Source organism: Syngnathus leptorhynchus, chromosome 11, assembly GCF_054491065.1.
Source record: "Syngnathus leptorhynchus isolate UIUO chromosome 11, UIUO_Slep, whole genome shotgun sequence".
Lineage (NCBI taxonomy): Eukaryota > Metazoa > Chordata > Actinopteri > Syngnathiformes > Syngnathidae > Syngnathus > Syngnathus leptorhynchus.
In genome coordinates this window covers 12,615,302-12,639,892 of record NC_141205.1, presented here as the reverse complement: position 1 = coordinate 12,639,892, position 24,591 = coordinate 12,615,302, and the positions used below count along the sequence as shown (strand labels likewise).

Here is a 24,591-nt window from a genome sequence, read left to right as displayed (position 1 = left end):
AAATTCTTCTTTTTGGGTACCATTACATGTTACAAGGAGTATATATTACAAAATTGTGATCATTCATCCATCCGTTTTATTACCCTGGTATTTTCAAAGTAAATTCATATTGTTGCATTTATTCATTTGCTTTAAAATGACAGCGCAATATCATTCAAAGCTATAGCAATGTCAAACGTGTTCATTGAAGAAAAAGACACACACCTTTTGTGAGGAAATCTTTCATAACGAGAATGATTTGAGTGAATAATTGAGAAGACATTTCAGTTCTGAAGGCTCCTTTTGTCCCAAGCAAAATGACAGGTGGTGGGGAGGGGGGGATAAAAATTGGAACAGGAACTCTATCAAAAAATGTCAGCCAATGTTTTGTATGGAAGTGAGGCTTGAGAACAGTGCCATTCGTCCTTGACTCTTCAGACATGCTTGTGACCTGTTGACGTGTATTCAAAATGACAGCAGGCCAAAGTAGGTAGGATACTATCAATACTTGAAATAAGATCTATTTCTTGAACCCAGGGGCGGCTCGGTCCCGCACTGGTTAGCACGCCCGCCTCACAGTTAGGAGGGTGCGGGTTCGATTTCACCTCCGGCCCTCCCCGGGTGGCGTTTGCATGCTCTCCCGTGTCCGCGTGGGTTTTCTCCGGGTTTCCTCCCACTTACCAAAAACATGCTTGGTAGGGCGATTGAAGACTCTAAAAATTGCCCCTAGGTGTGGGTGCGAGTGCGGATGGTTGTTGGTCTCTATGTGCCCTGCGATTGGCTGGCAACCGGTTCAGGGTGTCCCCCGCCTACTGCCTGTTGACAGCTGGGATAGGCTCCAGCACACCCACGACCCCCGTGGGGACAAAGCGGTACAGAGGATGGATGGATTGATGGATTGAACCCATTTGAATACAGAGATTACCAACCCGGCTGAGATGCCGATATCAGTCTTCAAATCTGGTTGTCTGTCATTTTCAAACAAACCAAACTGGTTTCACACTGGAGCAACCGTTAGGAAACTCGACAGGTGCCAACGGATCAGTCCGTTAGTCAACATTTGCCCGGATGGGTGGCCGGCTGAGCAGCCGGCATTTTCCGAAACCGAGGGATCTTTGTGGAACGTCACAATCCCCTGCCGCCCTCCTTCGCCTGCTGCTATGTGTCCTTCAGCAGCATCAGGAGCGCTAGACTTGCTTCTCCTCTTTGCCAGGACATGATGTCCTCCTCAGATTCTCTTTGACTTTGACAAACTCGGGAGCCGTCAGCTTGTCCCGCTCGCCCTGTTGCTGCTCCAGCTCCATCTGCGACGACGCAAAAACCATGGACAACGTCAAGCCGGTAACGACCTCAAGCTCAACATCGGAGCCTCCCTCCCCCAGACCTCTGTGGTTTTAACCCCACATTTTTAGCCCTCTTTTGCTGCAAAACATTTGTCGAATAACATTGTTTCTTGTCATTCTCACAATATCCAAGCATGATTCTTCAACCATCTGCGGCAAGACCCCCTGGCAGGGTCATCCGTGGCAAACGGACGGCTCCAAGGTGAGAGCGGACACTGTATAGCAAGAATGGGATGCTGCTAGCCTTGACCCGGTACGTCGTAACTCAGAGGAGGAGGGGGGGGGGACTCAATTGCATTGAGGAAGCAGAAGTTGGAGACCCTGAGGTGGGCCGCAATTTCGCTTCAGTAAACAATTTGCCAGGAGAAAATTGCGTCGGAAGCTGCGGAGACCGCCTAGCAAATGTGTGTGTGTGTGTGTGTTTGTTTTCTTTCTTTCCGCACTACCTCTGACAGCGCTCGGTGCCTCTTCCTGAGCTCGGCTTCCAGGGGCGAAATCTTCCTGCGGGCTTCCTCTTCCAGTTTCCGTTCCCTCAGCAGTCGATCGCGCCGCCGACACTCAAGGACTCGCTCGAGTTCTGGCTTGTTGCTCTCGACCTGCACGCCCCCGCTGCTTCTAAGCACACAATCGCAGCCAGCGGTACGACCAAAACCAAACGCAAGACGGACGGACGGACGGACAGAATTTGGGGGTACCGTTTACAGCAGGTCATCAGTTCTCTGTGGAGCTCCTGGTGACTCCGGGAACACTTGACAGGATTGAGGAGCTTCCTGGGCTTGATGAGGTCCTCGTGGTCACGGAGGTCCGTCGAGTAGTCGGGCGTCGTCGGCGCGTAGCTGCGGGAAGCGGCGGGTGCCGTCCTTCCCCGGTGAGCTGGCGTCTCGTCCCACGTCGAAGCTGCACAGTCAACAACAATGTCAGGCTCTCTGCAGGAGCACGGCCCACACTGCCGCATGCACGCTTAAATGTAGTCCTGGCTCATCCGCAATGTCCTCAGTTCACCGAGATGTCTACTCAAGTCTCGCCGATAGGCATGACCTTCGGCTTGGCCCACTACTCGCCAACAACTTGTGCTCTGCTCAATTTGCCTCATCACGACGTAACAACATGCAGGTTTGCTCCCCTGAGTCGAGAGAGTTTGCAATGCATGCCTTTGGCTCCATTGTTTGCAGCAGCTGAGTCTTGCGGGGACAAAGGAGGAGATTGTTGCTCTTGTGAACCTGTTAGAATAGGCCTCTAGGTATTTAGCTAGGTAGCTTGAGCTACTCCGTTATCTTGCTGTGAGCCTTGTTTTGCAAGGTCACGCATGATCGATCATAGGCTAGCCCCGTTTTAGGTGGGCGGCCAAGAGTAGTACAAGAATAGGAATCCTGGAGGCGGGACCTTCTGCAATCTGGCAGAGAAGGCTCCACAGCTGTGTCTGCATCTTTCTGGGATACATTCAACCTGGTGAGCATTCAAGAGAAAGAACTGGGAGAAAATAGAACAAGCCGGCTTCCCCGTTTACTCACACGTGCATGTGCTAAGACAACATTGGGCACCGAGAGATGCCAAAAGTTTTCATTTTTTCCCCTTCTACACACAAACTGTAGTACAGTCTCCTCGACGACGCACATTTCTGACATCAAATGAGTGACTGAGCGACATCACAACAAAAAGTTTTGATTTTCTCTAAAGCGATGACTACATCCCTGCCCTGTTGTTCTTTTCCATTGCAAGAAGATTGTCACGTCTCGTCCCCAGCCGTTCGTTCCACTGTGCCTGTCGTCATTTTTTTCTGTCTGTGTGCTCGTCCCTCCCATGATTCTTCTCACCTGCCTCTTGTTACCTGTCGTGTATCTAAGTCTTAAAGTCTATAAACAGCATTTTTTTTTTTGAAAGCATACTAAACGGCGAGAACTAGTACCTGAAGGCACCAAAATAGCTTGCTCTGATGATGAACCCTTTGAGCATGTTTCCGTCAACTTGACTGAAGGTTGGCGTCTGAGTCACCTGAGTGAGATTCTTCCAGGTCCTCTTCCAGCCTCAATGCTTCACAGTGCTTCAGCCGCCCAATGATCTCCAAGAGACTTTGCATGCGCAAGCGGCAAACACCAACAGGAAGGAGTAAAAGGCACACACACTGGCAGGCAGGCAGGCAGGCAGGCAGGCAGGCAGGCAGTCAGTCAGTCATCTCTTTTCGCTCCTTGTGTAGCAAGCAGCGCCACTCGCTGGCAAGGGCCGGCCTGCCTGCCTGCCGCTGCGAGAAAACTGTGCGGGCGCCATCTCGCGGTGGATGCTGCTCTGAATCCAAAATTGCCCCACCCACCCCCCCAATCGCGGGCAAAAAAGGTGAAGGGGAAACTTGAGTGTCAAGGCACCACCAGGGTGGTAGAAATGCTTCTTTTCCAATGATGCAGTTATTCAACTGTTTAGCGATCATGATTGTTCCTCCTCCGATGATTCTTTTTTCACCAATGAGCACTTGTGCGATTCCAAAAGTTGTCGCTAGATTTGTTTTGCGTCTTACCAGAACAAAGCACGGCCACCCTGGAGGAAATGGCATCAGTGCCGTGGGTCCGTCCGTCCGTCCATGGCTCTGCCCATGAGCCCTTTTCCATCCCCGGTGAGGTGGCAGATAAATGTCAAGTGCTGGTCCAGTCTCATGACTGCGGAAGCCCTTCCTCTTTTCTTTTCTTTCCGTCCCCAGGTTGCCTTGGCGACAGCATTCTTGTGCTGTCAGGTGGGCCTGCCTGCCTGCCTGCCTGGCTGGCTGGCTGCGTCCTGGAGTCAGTTGACTGTCACGTGAGGTTGCCAGAGCTTGTCAAAGTTAACCCATGTGCTATTAGGGAGGAGGACTGTTTGTGTGTGTGTGGAGATATGTATTGATAAGAACAGGACAACAGCGAGGACAACAGCTGGTGCTCAAGTCTGTGTCTGCATTCAAGTGGCGCCCGTGCCTAATGACGTCACACAACACAAGGACCGTCTACTAAGTCTACTTCATGCCAGACGTTCGCGCTCGCTCAGAAGAGAGTGGCCTTTGAGTGTGTGCGTGCGCGCGCGTGTGTTTGGGTGTGTGTGTGCGTGCGTGCGTGCACGTTTGGCTGTCGGTCGACGTTGGCTGACCCGCGCGCGTCCTGCTGCCGTCTGCGTCTCCCGGCCGCCGTGCGATGTCGTACGCCCTCTGCAGGACAAACATACAAAAGCAACGTCCTGTCAGTTGATGGCTGCCGAGCTGCCGAGCTGTCTACCATCCATGGGGGGTATTCCAGAAAGCTGGTTCAACATACCCTCAGTTTATCCCGGAATTCGGAGTTGACTTGAGATGGGAGACTCTGAATATTCGGTTCCAGAAAAACTGATCTGAGTTAGATCAATCATCTCGGAGTATGTTGACCTAGAGTAATGCGCGTAATGCACAAGCACTATAAAAAGCTATCATCAATGGAGCTCCGATACCACGAGTCACCGTGAGGAAAAACAGATCACCACTATGATGGAGTTAGAGGTCCTAGTGAGCTCATACACCTGCGATGAACATCCTCACAAACCGTCACAAACCGATGTTACGAAAAAAGAAAAAAAAAGAAACGACAACCCGCCCACAGCCCCAAAATATCACCGGTCGGGACCAAAAGGGCAAAGGCAGCAGATGCAAATCTGCTGAAGACCCGCAGGCAACCTTTGACCTCTGTCCGTAATTGCCACCAGAGTTCATCTCACTCAGCATTCACAGACTGGCCAAACTACTAGTACTTCTTCCCGCCATCATTTTCAAATGGAGTCTTTAAGAGGCAAAAAACGGTTCACGTGTAGCGATGGCGAAAATGACAGAAGGCTCTGGCCGTTTCAAGCAGCAGAACTTACGTGAGTGGTAGTTGACTGAAATACTTTTCTGCCCTGTGTCCACTTGTATTTTTAGCTGGAGGGAGGATTCTCTCCAAAAGACTTAGAGAGGCTTTAATCTGGTCGGAGTGCCTCTTTGGCTTGCTCTTGGTGCGCTTACGCAACGATGCTTTGATTGCGTGTCGCCATCCCAAGTTGATCCACCAGCGCTAATTGCCTGGTTGTCATTTTAAAACAATAGCGTTATCAACCAAAGTAACATTAGCAGCGTTTGCTGACCAAAGAGCATGCTCAAACAGGTATTAGCGATGTAGCGAGGAACGCCGCCGGCGTGCTGATTGATGATAAGGAGGCCGCCGCCGCCGCCGCGTACGTGTGCCAGTTGCCTCAAAGACCCGTCTGACAGCTACCGTCATTTTGCTTTGATAATATTCTTACTATACGATAGTTATTTAAAATCTATTTTATATATCGTCATATGGGTCTGTGAAATAATTAGAAATGCAAATCACGACGAATCCGAGGGCGAGCGTACTCTGCATTGTTTACCTAATAGACGATCGATGGATTTAATGAGATGGAGTGACACGGATGGTTTGATCATGTTGTTGAATATGATAGTTATTGGAAATATACTTGATGTATTGTTATATGGATCTGCGGTATCATTAGAAATGCAAACAAATAAACAAATAGTCCGACGTCAGCATATGCGGCGCATACGCGTACTGCGGCATTAAAGCACGATCGATGGATTTAATGAATTGGAATGACACAGATGCTTTGATAAACGTGTTATTTATGTCATACTTACTTGAATAACTCTGAATGTTACGTCAGGCCCGTTCTCAGCTCCTCGTTTGTGTATATCTCACGTTAGCATAGCGTATCGTTTAGCCTGTTGTTGCTGGTTCATGTCTGTTTTTAGTGTTGGATTCTGACAAATAAATATGCCCCAAAAGTGCGACTTATACTCCGGTGCGACTTATATAGGTTTTTTTTCCCCTTTATTGTGCATTTTATGGCTGGTGCGACTCCGGAGCGACTAATAGTCCGAAAATGACGGTACTTCCTGTCCCGTCTCTACGTCAAAACTGTCAATCAACTACGTGGGAATGTGACATGGGCTGTCATCTACTCTACCGGCGGACTGCGAAGGCGGCTTGAATACTGTTTGCTAGAACTACATTTGACGTTCAATACAGGTCATTTCTATGAAGGTTCATTTAGAAAATAAATGTGTGCAATCCATTCCAACGCAAGCACTATTTGAAGAGCGTTGATGTTGAAACTGCACAGAACGTTCTGACAATGTCCAATCCATCTTTTGAAATGCAAAAGTTTGACAATTGCTGACAACATTTCAGCTTGATGAAGCTGACCCGAGCGAGCGAGCATCAGCATTGCGTTGTACAGAAAGGTGGTCAACGTGCTCGCTTGGGTCTTGTTCTTGCTGTTCTTCTCAGCTAAGGGAAGGGAAGAAGCCACCAACCTTTTTGCTGTGAGACACTCCCATGGCGCCGGCGGTCGCAGGCTCCCTCCTCTCGCAGGCTCCCTCCTCTCGCAGGCTCCCTCCTCTCGCAGGCGCCCTCTGAGAGACGTTTTGCTCCTGGTCTTCCTACCTGGCACGGGTTAGAAAGAGGAAGCTGAGCGTAATGAAGGGGAGGCCGGCCACCTGTCCCTATTCTGACTTTCTGCTCCTGCCTGCCACGCCGAGAGATTAAAGTTAAGTGGTTTAAGTCATCTGATTACCTACAATAGCGACCGTGTCATAGATGAAAGTCTGGCAATATGGAGATGAAGGCAATATTTACTGTGCACATGAAGCAAGCTCAATGTACCTGGTCGTAGCTACTTCAAAGTGAAATTGGCAGTATATGGCCAATTCTAAATGAAGCAAGGATGAATCAATGATCAACATATAAATTGACCAACTCATTTGATTGTTGCGTTTCTCTGGGCTGGATAACGTATTATTTATGGAGGAACAAATGGGATCGGGTTTAGGACAGTCACATTGACTTCAACAGGTGCAATCACCCAGTCTGATGACGTCACCAAAGTGCGCCCCTCCCCCAATGATGAGAGCACATACCCTCCTCACTCAAGTCAACACCCCCACTTGCTCTGCACAAACTCGAAAGTCCACACCTTTGCTTTCCTGTCCTGGCTCAACAACGTACAACATGCAACAAAGTGAAAACGTTTTGTAATTCCCATTTGTATTGAAAGCAACGGCCCTCAATGTCCTCAATGTCAACGTTTCCTCGTTTTCTTTGCAGTCGCCATGGCAGAAATGAGCGGAAAGGGCTGGGTGGTGCTGCTACCTTTTGGTAATAGGAGGAATTACAGTTTCAAGTTTCATGATTTTTTTTATTTTTTTTTTAATTCAGTTTGACACTGCAGGAGGGCCATAAATAATACATTATAAGAGCGAAGCTGCAGACCATATGAGATCTGACTGGGGGCTGGATTTTGGACACGCTTCATTAATGTGTGTATAGATGTCATGCTTGTTGGAGAAAAAGTCTCCGATAATCTATTCCAGCTCCCCTTTTTGCAACATATCTGGCCTTATATACATTTTATCCGTAGATCCCAGAAGAGAATTAAACTCTTCCTCCATAGCACGGGCCCAATATTGGGGTGGACATTGGGGAACTCACAGCATCCTCAAAAGTTTGGGGTATACTTCACACCAACCATCCTGTCGCAATAATCCATGTTCATCATTGATATCAGACACATAGTCAGTCGTTCAGGTATTTTGGAGCTTTGGTGTCTCTTTGTGAATAGCGCATATTCACCTCTTCTCTCTGGTCGGCCTCTGGACAAGTCAAGTCAGACTGTTTGATGAGGCATGGAGACGTCAGAGAGATGACCTACATTTGACATTGTCTAGTTCCCCTCACTGGCCTCTTAGGTTTCGACTCCACTTTTGGTCTTTGCGAGACCTGGTTGGTTAAAACCTAATGAATTCCTCGCACGATGCGCATCCTTGTAAGAAGGGTAGGGGTGTAGACCTTATCTCCGATTCCGATCTCAGACTCAATCGATGAACACGTTTAAAAAAATGTTGTCCGATCCAAAGCCTCGCTGTCATTTTATCTCACGGTTATCTACCATCCATTCACCTGGCGCTTACGCTGGCTGCCTGGATCAGAATTCGTGGCTGATCTGGTGATCCATGTGGATCATAATTATTGGAGATTTTAACATTCATATCAATTGACCACTTACTGTGGCATTTCAGACAATAATTGATACATTCAGTTTGGCACAGGGAATACAGGCAGCAACGCATACAAATGGAAATACTTTCCATCTGGTATATTGGCAACCTCAACTATAATGGTACCGCCTTACACTACTAATGTTACGTCCGATCACTATTTTTGCTCTCTGTCAACGACAGGAAGGCAATCAAACTTACAGCGGCCGCGAGGCAGTGTTCAGAAGAAAGACAACCGAGGGTGGTGAGGCCTTATTCGGACCGACACGTATGATGATATGATCATTATGCTCAGTGTGTGCCACGATGTATTTATTTAGTTGTGTTGTTTCTGTTAACGGCGCCGCCACTGCCGCACAAATTGATCTTTCTTGTTTGTCAAGGTGGACGGAGATAGAAGCATGGTCAGAGCAAAAGAAAGGAACAGGAAGGAGTGCCGGGCGGGCTCAAGAAGCAAAGAAAGACAATCTCTTTTATTAGAATGGGGGCAAACGGCACGAATAAAAGAGGGCACACACCAGTAGGAGTTTGCTAGCGTCTATAAATAGATGGGCGGGGTGCTGACGTCATCACTCTACTGCGGCTGCCCATCCGGGGCGGGCTCGGGTCCGTCGTAGCTGGGCGCCGACATCTGCATGAAGAGCTCCCGCAACTCTGCCATGTCGTCGTCGGGCGACAGCAGCGGCGGGCCTGCCGGGTGCTGCTCGCGCTCTTGGATGAAGTCCCACAAGCGCACGCTGTTCATGAACTGGAGGGAAGAAGTCAAGTTGATTTAGAAGAAGGGGGACCACGGCACGTTGAAGAGAGCTCGCAGTGAGAGCGACAGCAGCGCCGGCTTACCCGGATGTTTCCCTCTGAGCTCAGCTGCTTGCGCGGCTTCTCGGCCTCGGCTCGGCTTCCGTCCGGGAAGGCGTGGAGGTACAAGCACTTTCCTCCAAAGGGACACGAGCCGCGGCCCTGGTCAAAGTACTTGCAGGCCTTCTTGCTGCGCACAGCACAAAGGCGAGTTTGGGCGAGCCGGCCGGCCGGCCGGCCAACGAGACCGTGCTTGAAGCCCTGATCCGAACCCACCTGACTCCGGACTTGAAGAGCTCAACGAGGTTGTCCTTGTCGTCCTGCTCCTCCACCCAGTACACCGACGGGATGACAAACTCGGAGAGCACGCGACACTCCGGACACGCTCTGCCGGGAGATGCACGCGGCAGCCTTTTGGCATTTTCCCGCCTAGCTCTTGTCATTGCTGTAGCAACATGTCCGTCACAGGCATGCCCAACCCCCGGGGATACGTCCCTCTCTGTCCCCCCCCCCCACACACACACACACACACGCAACCCAACCAATGGCAAGACGCACGCGCCAAAGCGGCCTCACTTGATGATCTTGTTGCTGAAGTTGCGCGTGCACCTCCACTGTCGAATGCACGCCAGGCAAAAGACGTGACAGCACGAGGACAAGATCCCAAAGCGGCGCTCCGACGGGACAGCCTTCTGCACCACCACCTCCATGCAGATGGAGCATACCTCCAAAGCATCAAAAAAAAATAATCAATCATCTCCCTGCAAGTGAGCAGTCATTGGATGGACAGAGCAAAGGCCTCGCAAGCTGTCAGAAGGCCACTGCGTAGGCCTCAGTACCTTGTCTTGGCTGAGTTGCGCGGCGAAGGCTTTTTCCATGTCCCTCTCGAAGGCCAGCAGGCACATCTGCGGGCAGAGCCACACAGTGACGCCTCGGCGGCGACGCAGCAGAGCGGTCCGGCCGGCCGTCGTCACCTTTTCGTGTGCCCGCCGCTGCTCGGCATCGTGAGGGTGCAGCACGCGCAGCCGGCACACCTCGCACCGCTCACCGTGGAGATACGGACAGCTGTCCTCGCGGAAGCACCGGCCGGCGGCGGCATACGGGCATAGCTGGAAAAGGTCCCGGTAGGCTCCGCCCATCTGGGCGGGACCTGCGCGAGGGCGGGCCCGTTAGCTGTGGCGATCCAAGCGACCGAGCGGCGTCCCGACCTTGTTCCGGCGCCGAGGCTTCCAGGCCCGTCCTGATGGCGTCCACGTACGAGTGATTGGACGCGGCGGGGACCTCACGAGCCAGGCTGACCGCCACAGCCCCGAACGGGCTCTCCAGCTGCCCGGCTGAGTTACACACGCACAAATATTAGCTCAAGTGCTTCTTCAGCAGTAATGAATTTCCTTTGGTCTTGTGGTGTGCGTGTTGACCATGGGCCTCTCTCATCAGCTTCCTGGCCTCTGGTCTGACTGAAGCTCCACCTCCAGGACACGCTTTGGCCTCTGAAGCTCCGCCCCCTCCTCTGTAGGATGGTTTGATGTGATCGTATCTGCAAATGACCACCGTCGGGTTACAAAGGGCTCAGGGTTAGTTTGAGAAAGGTGCTCGGCGAGGCTAGTCTCGCGACATACGAGCCGTCACTGGGCCGAGCGTTTTGTTCGGGCTGCAATATTGGCGCTTTGTGCCCACATTGCCGTTAGGTTTGACACTTTACAAAAGCCCTCCAGATCATTTTAGTCTCATGGAAAGGACCTGCATCGTTCTCCGTAGGCGCACACTCCTCTCTGGTAGAACTTGCAGATGGTGGAAGGCTTGCTGCTGGACGGGTCGTGAGAGAACATGCAGCGGCCGCCCTCCCGGCACACGCCGTGCAGGAAGTACCTGTGGCGAAAAGGCAAGGTCAAGCCAGGCGGCGTAAAGGGAAGAAGGAATTGTCATTCAGAGAGGTTTGCACAACTAGTTTGGGAAGATAGAAGATTCAAGAATAAAAACAATAAAGACAAAAAATAAGTCTAAAAAAAATGGAAAAACAGAGGAATACAATCCGAATTCACGATCCTCGATGGACACGCCAGGCAGGTATTGCTGCTGTTTAGAAAATGAGAAAAGGAAATGTTGCTTTGGATTTGCACACTATTTGCTCTTGAACGAGCACCCCACCAATGACTGGCGTAGTTGATTTCGGAATAGGTATTTACGTAGACTACCAAAGAAATGAATCGGCTCAGTACTTTGGACACTTTTGTCTACTCGGTGGTAACGTATAAGTAAGCGGTGATTTGACTCCAAACAGGACGTGGCTTGGTCGAAGACGGACGAAAGAAAAGTGGAGCCCGACGAGGCTCGAGAATGTAACGGCTAAAAACACGAGCATGACACACGACACGTGCAGACAGGAGAAGAGATGGAGCAGCCCTCCGTCAATTGCTTACCGGCAGGTGATTTGTTTGGTGCTCATCTTTCCCTCGAAGGCAGCCTCCAATTCCGTTACGATCGCTAGCTAGCTTACTAAGCTAGCTAGCTAGCTTGCGTCCACTGTGGTGCCGTTTGAGCGATTACGGCGTGCTGCACAAACACGCCCGGCTTGAAACGACCGCTTCGGCGGCTCGTCTTTATGGTTCCAGGCGCAAAACAACACCCAAAGCGAAAATGTTTTCTACTCGATGAGCGCTCAAACAAACCATTCATTTGTACCGCACAAACTGTGCTCAAGGGACAAATTTGGCCAAATACCCGGGATAGGCTGTGATTCGTCATTATTTATTGATTGATTCTTCTGTGGGCAAATTGTCGCTGTCCATTTGCAGGGGAATACATACAATGAATTGTTCTTGTTAGTCATGCAATTGCTGAAGGCCCGAGAAATATATCGTCAGACAGGCCTGATGATGGACGGGAGGGAGGACTTTGGAGACAACATTTTTCCAGAATCAGGTTCGGAATTGGAATTGAACTCCGCCTCTGTACAACATTGAAGTGACTAACATTTAAGAGGCAAGAGCCTGCAGGATGTTATTGGCCAGTGATATCTCTGAGATTCTGAGTGGTGTGATTTCAACAGAGCGACAGCATGGGGGAAGGACCTGTGTCTGTCTGTCTGTCTGTCTGTTGGTTTTGGCGCCGTAAGGAGGAGAGTAGTTTGAACAGACTGTGACCTGGGTGAGAAGGCTCTGTAGAGATGCTACTTGCACGTTTCCTGGCTTTTTTTTTTGTCACATGATTTTTTTTTTTCACGAGACAACATTTCTTTAGGTACGTACGTACGTTACATATGGCAACATTCGACAACTGCATGTTTGTAATGCAAACTGCCGTGGAGTTATTCCAGATGTCTTATTTTATTTTGCTGAGGTGCATTAGCTCTGGCTAAGAAAAGGCAAGTTTTGGTTTTCTTTGTATTTTATTGCTATTGGGCAAAAGGACACGTCCAGTACATCCAACATGAGCTCCACATCCAAAATTCACGTGTTTTAGGTCAGGGATAATACATTGATATCATAGCTGCCGTCCACCTGCAAAAGAAAAAGCACAGCAACCATTAAGAATCCGCTAATTGCGCAACGTGTGATGCGTTGGGCGTGCGTACGTACGTCAAAGCGCCCGACGGGGGCGGCGTAGCTCCGACTGCTCCGCGTGGTGACTTGACTCAAGGCCCACATCGGCTGCAGGCGACACGACACAGACGCAGCATCCAGCGGGCCCTGCGCAATTTTACACATCCAGCCGGTGCAGGGAGGTGGCCACCTGACTCAGGAGCCACCTCCCTCCATATTTGATCGACTTGAAATGCAGAACGAGGAGGGGACATTTCCGCCCCTCCCCTTGGAGTCCATGGCACAATGAGTAACAACAGACTGTGCAAAATGAGCTGTGGGGTATCCAGAAAGCAGGTTCAACATGCTCTGAGTCTATCACTGAACTCGGAGCAACTGATGAGCGGAAAACCTCCTAAGTCACGGTGCCCCCAAATGCGCAAAGGATGCGCTGCCGGCCGACGTACCTGTGTAGGCGGCCGTCGCTCGACCAGGTTCAGAGCCGACAGCCAATCAGAGAGCTCGCCAACGGGCTCCTGCTAGCAAACATCTCAACTGTGCGTGCGCACACACCAAGGAAGCCTCAAGCAAAACATGGAGGCAGCTAGTACGTACGGGTTGGGCACGAGGAAAGAGGCGCACGTCTTCCACGCCGAAGGTCAGCCAGGCGCACGATGGCTGCTTGAGGACCAGCCGTACAGACGCCACGTCATCCGGCTCTACTCTCATCTGAAGACAAAGGCGGCAGGCACCCACCGGCAGTGTGGCAGCACCGGCAGTGTGGCAGCAGCAGTGTTGCAGCAGCAGTGTTGCAGCAGCAGTGTTGCAGCGCTTGTGCTCACCTGCTTCCTGTTGATGCTGCAGTAGTCCTGTGCGCCGCTTTCCGCGTGTGGGTTGGTCATGAGGGGGCAGTCCCGGAGGGCTGTGCACCACTCGGCCGCCCCCCCCTCCTGGCCGGCGGGGCTCCGCCTCCGCAGCCTCACGCTGACCAGGGCCGTATAGAAATTCTTAAAGGCGATGGTCTCAATCTGACGACATTGTCGACACGTTAGCCTTCCCGTCGGCCTCGATTGTATGTCGTGACGACGGAACGGAGGTCTGCAAAGCAGCTGGACGAGTCACACTGATTGCTCGCCGCCACCGGTGGCCATCTTGCGTTGCCCAATGCATTGATTTGTGGCACTGGTGGCCTTTTCGCATTCTGTTTGCTCCGGTGTTGATTGTGAATCCAAATCATCTCTCACGAGGTACGCCGACCACCGAGCGCTACGACGGCATCAGTCAAGCCAAACGCGGACAACCCGACAGTTACGAGTCAGCAGTCGGAACCGCCACTGGTCGGCTCTTTTCCCGTGACTCCGGGCTCGCGACACAAGTTGTCAGTGACAGCGGCGACACGACCGACGTATGCGCTCGCTGAATATATCTCTAAGCGTATTTAATATGCACCAGAAGAAAGGGGGGAATGTCTTGTATCAAGCGCTTTGTTACCAAAACGACTGTCGTGAAATCGCCATGCGAGTGGCGACCGCATCGTCGACCAAAAGAAGGACACTCTTTTTTTTTCCCCCCAAGCGGCAAAATAAGCAAGCTCAATGCAAGATGGCTTCCAGCTTCACACGTGAGAGGCCACCGGCGGGCGGCAGTCCGACGACACGAGTCACCTCATCGTCGGAGACCTACGTTGACGGTTTTCCCCGGGGGCAGACTGACGTCCATTACGCATACACCCGAGCAGGACGTCTGCATCTTGCCGCCTCCAAAGTGAAGAAACACCGGCGGCTTCAATTCGCAGGCCATGCCGTCACTAGCGCTCATCGTTGCCTGCACACAAATATTAAGGTGAGACATTCAAGTTGCGTCATTTATCGAGGCAAGACTTGGAACGTTCGTGAGACTGCGTCAAATGTCGGTGCGCTGCAGACGCACTACCCAAGCCTGGAGCCGGTCAATAAGGAGTAAACGTTTTCGATCCAACATGATCGAAATAAAGCGCCTCTCCTCACGAGGGTAAGCGCTGCAAACATTTTTGGCCTGCTAAATGTACTTTGAACTCATTGCAACAAACACAGCAACTTTCCCAAAATGCCACAGCATTTTGACAAAGCTAAGCAAAACCAAAGCACGTTCAGTTTGGTCAAATATTACATTTGGTGAAAAATGGATCGAAGACCACGATTTAGGTCTGGTCTTGTAAATAAACCCATAATATTCAAGTCCAAGATGTTCTACTTTGATCGTTTTGCAGTGTTTTACAGTCACGGAGTCACGACTTTGACAAATGTGCTTGAGTCAAGTTTGTCTGACACAGGAAAGGGCATCACAGTTGACGGCCTGAGGAAGGCAAGGAAAACTATGAATGAATTGAGGAAGTCAGTGTTACGTTCCGTTCATTTTCATGGCGAACACTGTGCACAATCGGATTGCGCCGAAATGCAACACAAGGCCATTTTCAAAGATGGCGTTGCTAAGTCCTATTAGCAAGTAAGTGCCCGTCACGATGTCCCGAAGCGACGTTGACGTCCTCAAGCACACCCGATGAAAAGAACCTACATACTCACGTCTCCTCCGTCCTGCGCGTGTTCGACGACCACGGAGCATCCCGAAGAAAGGCGAGGGAGGGGCCGTGACGTGACGTCAGCACGTTCGCCAGCACAGATCACAACCGGACTGACTTCCGGTCTCGTGTAACCATGGCGACCGAACGCTTAGCCTTCACACATTCACAACGGCATGGTCGCGCGCGGGTGGTAGCGCAAAGCAAGTTGAATTCCTTGAAAACAAATCTATAGCAGCTGCAAAATCAGAACCATGGACGGCAAACGACACACTTGCTATAGCGGACCAAATCCAAGAAGCTGCAGCAAGCAGTTGATCAACCTGTGCAGTTTCTCCTGTGACGTTTGAGGCGTCCCGCCCCGCCCCGCCCCGCCAAGACGTTTTGCTCTCAAAGTTGCCATGCAGCATAGTGAAGCAAAAAAAGACCTTATTGGCTGCCACTGCAACATTAAGCACAGTCTGAACATTGACACCGTGCTCAAGAATACAAACTCTTCTCAACTAAAACGCATTGCTTAGGTTCTCCTCCTGCTCCTCCTCCTTCCTCGTTTTCTTCACCTCGTGCCACAACCAGGGCACGTGCATGTTTGAGGAACTGAGTGGAGAACATTTCTGAGCCCTCACGCCAAAAGGCAGCACTCGTGCGTGTGTGTGTGTGAGGGGGGGAGTCGCGCACGCACGCACGCACGCACGCACGCACGCACTCACATGGGTGGGTGGTGTGAAGGAAGGAATGGGGAAGAAACACGGCTAGGACCTCGCTTGCATGCATGATTTGTGGCACCAATGAAAAAAGCGTGCGTGTGCATGTATGTGTGCGTGCGTGCGTGCGCGCGCGTGGGTACAGGCTACCATTTTCAAAGATGCTTTAACTGTTTTGTGCAATGAACTTTGACCTTGATGGTCGTAAAGGCTGTGAGCGTGACTTTTGTCATCTTTGACTCTCACACAAAGCACACAAATTCCACACTAAGGTCAACCGAGAGCAACATCCTTCTGTTGCCAAGGTAACAGGACAACAACTTTCAGCCAACATTGACTCGCTCTCTTTCTTTATATGGTTGATTTGGCCAATGGTAGGGTTTGCGCAGGGTAAGGGTGCATTTTTCAGTTTTCAAGTTGTCGTGGCAACAAGAACAAGGGCAAAAACAACCCGACGGATAATCAGATCCATCCATTTTCTAAAGCTCTTCATCTTCACAGGGGCGCGCCGGAGCCTATTCCAATGCTCTCCAGGCAATCGGCGACCTCAACCGGTCACCAGCCAAGTGCAGGGAGACGCACTCGCACTCACACCTAAGGGCAATTTGCTTTGGGGATGTGGGAGGAAACCAGAGCACCCGGCACTTGGAGAACAGGCAAACTCCCAAGCAGAAGGCTCGCCGGACCCAGGGTGGAACCCACAGCCTCTGCCCTGCGAGCCAAACAGGAAGAAGAAAAATGACAGATGGTGGTGGTGGTGCCGCCGCAGAGAGAATGGCTTCTTTCACCAGCGACGATGAAGCGTCCTTTTCTAGCTGGCAAATTGTCTGCCTGCCGCTGTGGCCAAAAGCAGCTTCACAGCTAAAGTAAGCGTGCCCTCTGCCCTCAATCTCCTGTGGCAGCCATGTTGGGTCAGAGCACTCAGTCAAGTGTAACCAGAGAAATGGAATGCACCTCTCGAGCCCCGCCACCCTACCGCACCCCAACAACATCCGCATTCTCCATTTTGTGGGTTTCTATTCATAGCCCATCTGTCGCCGGCCAGGCTACTGACAGAGGGAAGGAAGGAAGGAAGGAAGGACGGACACACAGCTGACAGTGTAAAAATAAACAGACCAGGGCCGGGTGGGGGGGCTTCGAGCGTGACAACAGAAGGCAAAGGGGAGGGAGTGCCAGCAAGACAGTTAGACCCTCAAGGTGAGCATTACCAGGTGTTTTGACTCATCTGCAAAAGGTCAGACGCACGGAGAAGAAGTAAACCCCTCCCTCACGTGGGCCTGCACAGCCGGCAAAAGTTGAACATTTGAACAGGCCAAATGACAGCCGGGTGCTCAAGTGGGCGGGGCTCTTGGCTGCCATCGATGAAGACGAGCCGAGGGGTGAGCACCCAACACAAAACCAACCCAGCAGAATGTTTGAAAGAGCCAAAGCAAAAAGTGCAACTCCACCGTCGGGTTACTTTTATCCGAGCAGGCCCGAATCAAGAATGATTCATTTTAAAGCCAAACAATTGGACTGGCTGTATAGTATTGTATTGCATTTCAATTCAGTTGGGTGATGATGCTGCGACTTTTTGCAAAGGTCTCATTTCTTTCCCTCTCTCCTTTGATACAAAAGGCCGGAGACTTTGTTTGGACACTGCCACCCTGGCTGGGCCTGCTCATGAACTAAACAATTCATTCAAATTCAATAAAAAGGCCAAACCGGGAGGGAGGGAGGATGTGGGGTGAGTACGCTCTCAGAGTCCAAATCATGACGTGGAAGAGTGGAAAAAGTGACAAGAAAGGTGAGTGAGGGAGGAATGGGTGGTTGGGGGTTGGGGGGTTAAGGGGTTAAGGGGGAGCCCCCTCGCGGTGGCCCCGCCTCCCCCTCCCTCGCTCGCTCGCTCGCTCCCTCGTCGCCTCAATCCCCGCCCCTGCACGTATCGCTCCATTGTAGAGCACGGTGGGCCGACATTCACGAACACGCGCTGCGCTGCCGCCAGGAAGCTCCGAGCTCGAGTCAGCCCTAGCGAGACGCCATAGAGCCACGACTGCACACGCAATCTTTTTCTTTTCCTCCTCCTTTCCCGAAGAGCAAAAAAAGGGAAATCATAGTCCGGCAGCAGCAGCAACGTTGACGGACGGACGGCGGTCAGTGTCTGCGCATGCGTCTAACCACTGGAAGGGAGAGTATTTGTGCGCGCACGCGGCGCCATACACGAAAGGGAGGCTACGTTTAGCGGGAAGCCTCCTTTCATGCTGCTCTGTGCGCATGCACGCTGGACTCTCGATCGTGTACGCGCCCATCCGCCTTCCACGCCAGCCAATGTGCGTGTGTTCGGTCGCGGAATGAACAGGTGCGTGGAGAGGACATGCGGGCGGGCGGGCGGGCGGGCGCGCGCGCGCCGGGTTATTTCTGTCCGCAGGGAGGGTTGCGGGGTCAGTCAAACTTGGTGCATGACCTCATTCCACGCACACGGGGGAGAAGGTGAAGGAGCAGGAGCAGGAGCAGGAGCACGAGTGTGTCGGCAAGAGAAAATGATTCAGATGAAAAACGGGATCTTGGGGCAGCCGACGGACGGACGGAAGCCAAAGGACGGAAGCCAAAGGACAGCTGCTGGCGGGCGGAATTCAAGTCTTACGCGGCCTTTCCCGGCAAATTGTTTGTTTCCAGAGCTTATTTAAAAATGTTTCAAGCACTTCTGATGACATCAAGAGGGCGTTGCCAAAATGAGCCGTGTCAAAAGTCAAGGCCGCTCCGGAGGAGTGCACTTGTCCGAGCCGTTACTTGCGCTTGTAAACACCACATGGACCAAAGTTAGGGCGTCGCAACTCACCGAAGAAAGGGACGAGCAAAAAGGAAGGACGAGCGAGCGGCTGGGTGGCCGGCCCGCCCGCTTGCCCGTGGTCAAGCTGCTGAGGAATTTCTCCTCCTGCGCGTGCTTTCCCGGAAACCATGTTGACCGACCGACCGACCGCACGCACACAAGTCAAAAAGTTGCTAAGCTACTAACTAGAACACGCACGTCCCCTTTGCATCTCAGAATGTCGGGAATGGACGAGAAGCAAGCGAGGCGCAGGACAGACAGACAGACAGACCTTGACGTCTCAAAAGTCCATTTCGACGTTCGCCTGCATGTGGCTTTAAAGGTCGCACTGAGAGAGAGCCTTGCACCTTCCTCCAAGTGCTCATGTGACCTGAGCTTGGTGTCATGTGACCAAACAGGAAAGGCCAGGTTGTTGTGTCTGAAACGGCCCGTGCGTGCGCGTGTTCATGGGGACGGGCGGGGGAGGGATTTGGAAGTGTTAGGGTGGCTTGATTGACGGCGGCGGCATGTGGCATGTCTAGTCCTGGCCTGGCATGGCCTGGCTGGCACTCTGAAATGTACACGTGTCCTTGTCAGGGCTGGGATGGGATGGGATGAGATGCAGCCAGCCAGAGGTTTGTTGTCGCACTGTTGTGCCCTGAGAAATTTTCCTCATTCTTCTTGTTTCAGCCAAATGTCTTTTGTGTGCATCAGCGGGGTCTCCGCTTCACCTCCAAACATCTCACAAAAGCCATCACCTTTGCCTTCCTTCCACCACCACAGGGGGAGCTGCATGAATAGCAACGCACACACGCACACACGAGTGAAGGAAGGGTTGCAGCGTTCACTGTGGAGGCCTCAAGTGGCTTTAATGGCATTCAATGAAGTGATTACTTCTTGACAATTCCTCAACTTCTGAACTTGACTTTTGCTGCTCTGAAGGTGAAACGCGACTTTGTGGAAGAAATGTGGAGAGGGGGCCGGACCAAGGCGCACTAGCTACAAAGACCAGCACTCAAAGCTCCAAGTGCCTACAGCCTTTCCTCTCGTGCGTGGGATGTTGTGCGAGGCTTTGTCCGGATCGCGTGTGGCGCTGCGTGCTTGTGGGGGGGGGGGGGGGGGGGGCGCTTTGTCTGTGAGTGTGCATGTGCAAACATCATGTGACCCCACGCCTCATCCATCTCACGTTGCCTGTCATTCTCTCAGGTCGTGGGCGTCGCCTGCCATGTCTTCCTGCTGAGCAAAAGGAAACCAGCAGGCAGAGAGGAGGAGCCAGTCCAGTGCTTTGCTGCGGGGTGTAAGCCCCTCCCCCTGCCTGAGGAGTATGCTGCGCCCGGGCGGAGTCAGAATCTTGGCCGGGCTGGCAGCCCTACTAGTGGCGGCTGTGGGCGGGGCCGAGGCGGAGACAGCGCCCGGCCGGCCGGAGGTGTCCGTGAGCGTGGCGGAGGCGGCGCCCGGCCAGCTGGAAGCGTCCATGAGCGTGGCGGAGGCGGCGCCCGGCCAGCTGGAAGCGTCCATGAGCTCGTCGCTCCTGCGGGACGCCGCTGCGCCCACCGCCCACCACCGCTTGCCCAACACCTGGGCTGCGGTGGGGCGAGTCTTCGGCATCCCATTGCCCGGCCGGATGGACGAGCTCCCCCTAAAGGTCGGTCGCCGTGTTGCTCAAAGCAGTGACGCCAAAAGCAAAAAGCGCCGTTAAGACCGCACCCGCGCACGTGTCTTTAAAAAGCTCTCGGGCATCAGCGAGCGTAATTACATAGCAAGTGCGCTCGCTGTGTGCATGTTGGTGTGTTTTGTAATCTGTAATCTCACACTCGCACATAACTGGAAAAGAGGATGGAGGATGATGATGCAAGAGTTACTCAGACCACGCCCCCTGCTTCTTGACCGACAGCTCATATTCTCAATGAATGGTGACCCGATGATGTTATGTGCACTTTGTCTGTCTCCATGGGAACCCGGTTGTCCTTTGTTTGTGCCATGATATGGATGTTTGGGATGGATGGATGGATGGATGGATGGATGGAAGGATGGGCGGGTGGATGGACGGGCGGGCGGGCGGGTGGATGCATGATACTGATAAAGTGCTAACTCTTTTCAGATCTCAGAGTCCAGCACGGGCGTCCTTCCATCCTGGCTACACTGGGATGCCGCCCGCAGGATGCTGCGGGGGCTGCCACTGGATGAGGACAAAGGCACCTACGAGATCCCGGTCGGCCTGTCCGACGAGTCGGTTTCTTTCTCGGAGGTCCTCTTCATCGAGGTGGGTCCCCAGGAGCCCTCGGCTGCCAACGGAGCGGGCGCCGAGTGGTCGTGCGGCCCGGACCAATCGGTCACCGTGCTGACCGTCATCCTGGATGCCGACTTGACCAAGATGAGCTCCCGCCAGAGGGTGGCGCTGCTGGACGACATGAGGAGCTTCTCAGGGGTGGAGCTCCCCCTCATGAGGCTCGACCCCGTCGTCGACAACAGGCTCTTCGACATGTCCGCCTTCATGGCGGGACCGGGAAACGCCAAGAAGGTCAGTCTGACAACGCCCGCCGCCTTGGGCCATCTGAAGTCCGTAACAAAGAGGTTGGATTTGACTGCTTGCGCTCGGGTGGTAACGACGACGATCCTCCTTTGTCTTTGCAGGTGGTGGAGAACGGCGCTCTGCTTTCGTGGAAGCTCGGCTGCCAGCTAGACCAGAGCAGCGTACCTGACCTGGCCGGCGTGGAGGGTCCGGCCAAGGGAGGCGTCATGTCCGCCGAGCTGGGGTACCCCGTGGTGGGCTGGCACGTGGCCAACAAAAAGCTTCGCTCGGCCAAGCGCGTCGGGCGCCAACTGAGCAACACGCCCACGCCGGCCCTGACATCACTGCCGCCTTCCTTGACGGAGGAGCCGCCCGTTCGCGTCATCCCGACGCTCTCGTCGCTGTCCGTCGCGAGGCCCCCGCAAAGCTCGGCGCCACCCGTGCGGGGTCCTGTCCGGGTGCCGGCGAAACCCACCATTCAAGTTCGGGACCCGGTGGCTTCCACGCCCACCCCGGAGCCGCCTCGACCCACCAAGGCGACGGAGAGCGCCGTGGAGCCGACCGCCACCCGGCCCATCTACGTGGAAGCCACCGCCACGCCGCCCGCGCCCACACGCAAGGCCACCAAGAAGCCCAAACGGCCCAAGACCACTGCGGCGCCCAAGGCATCCCCGCCCACAACGCCTTCGCTGTTGGATGCGTACAATGAAAAGCCAGTTTTGCGTAACCCCATCGACCAGGTGAACGCTCTGGTAGGAACGTACTTTGAGGTCAAGATTCCTTCGGATACCTTCTTCGACAAAGAAGACGGAACCACCGACAAGCTGCGGCTGAGCTTGAGGAAGAACCCCATTGAAGTGGTGGGAGAAGCTTCCTGGATCCAGTTCAACAGGTGCCGCTTTGCTTTTATCTCTCTGGCAGCAGAAAGCCTTCACTCGCTCAATTTCGGGAGTTGCCAGCAGACGGGGGGGGGGGGGGCTGCAAAGGGCTGATCAAATCCGACATTTGCAGCAGCTCTTGCATTTTTTTGGGCCATTTCTTAAGACATGGAGTCCCTATTCAGTCCAACGTAATGAACGGGGGCCCGTACTGCTTGTGACAATTCAATGAGTTCAAAGTGCAGCCACTTCCCTGGTTTCTCTTTGAAAAGGGCTGAGCCCTTTCTTTCCCTCGAGGGAGAACCCGACCCGATCCGAGCGGGCGGCTTTTGTAAATCCTGGGTGGATTTGGACGCTTTTGTTGCGCTTCTAGTCGCAAGCTTCCGATCGGCTGACGGCTATGCCCGCCGGTTGCGCTCGGTGCACGCGCTCCATTGGGTGTCCCGCACGGTGACTAATCGGGTGGTCTTCTCCTCCCGACAGCACCAGCCAACTCCTCTACGGGCTACCCGACGCGCATCACGCCGGCAAGCACGAGTACTTCATGCAGGCCACCGACAAAGGAGGCCTGAGCGCCATCGACGCCATCGAGGTCCGTGTGAGCCGCCTGCCCGTCAACGACAAGAGTCCCGTGGTGTTTGCGGCCCGACTGGAGGGAGAGCCGCGCCGAGTCACCAACGACATCCACAAGAAGATCCTCCTGGTGCGCAAGCTGGCCTACGCCATGGGGGAGCGCAACAGCAGCACGGTAAGCCTGAGGAATATCAGCAAGGGCTCCATCCTGGTGGAGTGGACCAACAGCAGCCTCCCGCACGCGCCCTGCCCCAAGGAGGACATTGCGAGCCTGAGCCGGATGCTGGGCGACGCCGACGGCAGGCCCACGCCCAACTTTCGCAGCGCAATGGAGCCCGACTTCCGACCCCTGGGCATCACGGCCAAAGGGCGGGCCGCCTGCCGGGCCTTCTCCTTCATCCCGCCGGGCGAGACGGCGCCGCCTGTCGGTGCCGCCGTCAGCCCGCCCCCGGGGACTGGGCGGGTCAGCGCTGACGACATCTACCTGCACACTGTCATACCCGCGGTGGTCGTGGCGGCCGTCTTGCTGTCGGCCGGATTGGTGGCCACCCTTTGCTACCGGAAGAAGCGCAAGGGCAAACTGACCCTGGAGGACCAGGCCACTTTCATTAAGAAGGGCGTGCCCATCATCTTTGCCGACGAGCTGGATGACTCCAAGCCGCCGCTGCCCTCATCCGGCGCCCCGCTCATCTTGCTGGAGGAGAAGCCGCCCCTGCCACCCGAGTACCCCGAGGCCTGTACCCCGAGTACGCCCTCGACGGCGCCACCGGGCCGAGACCCCGACGCCCCGCCCTACCAGCCGCCGCCGGCCTTCGCCTCGCTGGAGGAGGGCAAAGGCTGGTGCCCCAAGAACACGACCCCGTACCGCTCGCCGCCGCCTTACCGCGTGCCGCTCTAAGGGGCCACCAGGGCAGGGGAGGCGGTGGTCCTTCGGCAGGAGTACCGGTGTCGTCGGGTGACCCCGCGCACCCGACCTTCACCGGCGTTTTGCTTTTTGCCAGCCTTTTTTCTTTGCAGAAAGCAAGGTACCATGCGCGGGGGGGGGAGCAGGTGGTTATGATAATGCCTCATTACTGATCCCGACATTTTCAACACGGACCGTATGTCACGCTTGAACGTGCATTTGTTTAGCAGACAAATGTGTACAAAAAACATGAACCGGCGTCATTCACAGGTGCTAAGATGAAGATGATGATGTTTGGGCTCGCAAATATTTTTCTACTTCACACGTTGCCAGGTAAAGTCTTCATCTTTTTTAGGACTTTTGATACAAATTAGCTTTCTTTAACAATTGGTCGCCAAGCGCAAAGACAATGACGACAACGATTTGCGTTTTCGATAGATTTGGCTTCTTCTCTTTTCCTTAGAACGTTTGAGCCAATCGTTTTGCAATAATAACAAGCTTTGTTTGCTTCCATAATAAAAGTCGACTTGCTACCACAGTACTGCCGTCTTTTTTCTGTGCAGTTGGGACTGGCGGCTCCGGCCGGCCACACACGGACGGATGGATAGAGAGAGCTGAATAATTGAATTAAAAACATTTGTTTTTTTTTAATTGTAATTCTTTTTTCTGACAAAAGTAACCAACGTTCTAAACAGTGTTAGGAATGAACTATTGTGATTAAAATAAAAAAGAAATAATATGGCTGTGTTTGTTTTCGACTAGCTCTATAAATATTGCGGCAAAGTCATGTTTAAAGACGTCCTGCTGTTCTGGCAGCATCTGAGTGGTTATCACAGTGGAGCTGTCATGACTTGACTGTGGACTTTATGTTGGTGAAAAATGCACAATCAAAGTTCTTGGGTTGAACTGCATGCAGGGATTTCCGTCAGTTGGTAAACGCCTACAGCGGCACACGCACATAAACTGATGCAGCCAGC

At 53.1% G+C, this 24,591-nt stretch overlaps 4 protein-coding genes across 20 annotated transcripts; 1 reads left to right on the top strand and 3 right to left on the bottom strand.

Moving 5' to 3' along the window:
• Window positions 1-58: 58 nt before the first annotated feature.
• On the bottom strand, window positions 59-7,436 carry LOC147049672 (protein FAM107B-like). 6 transcript variants are annotated; one of them, XM_085924610.1, is made up of 6 exons: window positions 7,302-7,430; window positions 6,643-6,772; window positions 4,403-4,488; window positions 2,018-2,219; window positions 1,769-1,937; window positions 59-1,283 (listed from the first exon to the last, which is right to left on the bottom strand). In XM_085924610.1, exons 1-6 carry the CDS (start codon window positions 7,336-7,338, stop codon window positions 1,167-1,169), a joined length of 741 nt encoding a protein of 246 aa, XP_085780736.1. In that variant the 5' UTR covers window positions 7,339-7,430; the 3' UTR covers window positions 59-1,166. The 6 variants fall into 6 exon arrangements, with proteins under 6 accessions (XP_085780736.1, XP_085780738.1, XP_085780741.1 ...); XM_085924615.1 differs by having other exon boundaries at window positions 64-1,283; window positions 4,431-4,488; window positions 7,302-7,436; XM_085924614.1 differs by having other exon boundaries at window positions 64-1,283; window positions 4,431-4,488; window positions 7,246-7,433.
• Window positions 7,437-8,496: 1,060 nt separating this feature from the next.
• mkrn2 (makorin, ring finger protein, 2) lies at window positions 8,497-11,867 on the bottom strand. The gene is made up of 10 exons (XM_085924609.1): window positions 11,598-11,867; window positions 10,918-11,046; window positions 10,596-10,714; window positions 10,386-10,511; window positions 10,152-10,327; window positions 10,017-10,082; window positions 9,754-9,902; window positions 9,454-9,564; window positions 9,223-9,367; window positions 8,497-9,130 (listed from the first exon to the last, which is right to left on the bottom strand). The coding sequence occupies exons 1-10, from the start codon at window positions 11,621-11,623 to the stop codon at window positions 8,957-8,959; spliced, it is 1,221 nt and encodes a 406-aa protein (XP_085780735.1). The 5' UTR covers window positions 11,624-11,867; the 3' UTR covers window positions 8,497-8,956.
• A 679-nt stretch (window positions 11,868-12,546) lies between these two features.
• On the bottom strand, window positions 12,547-19,168 carry nicn1 (nicolin 1). Of its 5 annotated transcripts, none has more exons than XR_015067555.1 (7): window positions 19,040-19,168; window positions 14,382-14,522; window positions 13,541-13,726; window positions 13,314-13,427; window positions 13,166-13,234; window positions 12,756-13,033; window positions 12,547-12,677 (listed from the first exon to the last, which is right to left on the bottom strand). XR_015067555.1 is itself a non-coding variant. In XM_085923685.1 (7 exons), the coding sequence occupies exons 1-7, from the start codon at window positions 15,297-15,299 to the stop codon at window positions 12,636-12,638; spliced, it is 711 nt and encodes a 236-aa protein (XP_085779811.1). In that variant the 5' UTR covers window positions 15,300-15,598; the 3' UTR covers window positions 12,547-12,635. The 5 variants fall into 5 exon arrangements, 1 of the variants encoding a protein (XP_085779811.1); XR_015067552.1 differs by lacking the exon at window positions 19,040-19,168 and adding an exon at window positions 15,252-15,598; XR_015067554.1 differs by lacking the exon at window positions 19,040-19,168 and adding an exon at window positions 15,256-15,598.
• On the top strand, window positions 16,290-24,317 carry LOC147049669 (dystroglycan 1-like). Of its 8 annotated transcripts, XM_085923684.1 has the most exons (6): window positions 18,408-19,795; window positions 19,954-20,392; window positions 20,849-21,010; window positions 21,137-21,268; window positions 21,382-22,151; window positions 22,621-24,317. In XM_085923684.1, the coding sequence occupies exons 2-6, from the start codon at window positions 20,072-20,074 to the stop codon at window positions 23,606-23,608; spliced, it is 2,373 nt and encodes a 790-aa protein (XP_085779810.1). In that variant the 5' UTR covers window positions 18,408-19,795; window positions 19,954-20,071; the 3' UTR covers window positions 23,609-24,317. The 8 variants fall into 8 exon arrangements, with proteins under 8 accessions (XP_085779807.1, XP_085779805.1, XP_085779804.1 ...); XM_085923681.1 differs by lacking the exon at window positions 18,408-19,795 and adding an exon at window positions 16,290-16,825 and having other exon boundaries at window positions 20,849-21,268; XM_085923679.1 differs by lacking the exon at window positions 18,408-19,795 and adding an exon at window positions 16,290-17,156 and having other exon boundaries at window positions 20,849-21,268.
• The last annotated feature ends 274 nt before the right edge of the window (window positions 24,318-24,591 follow it).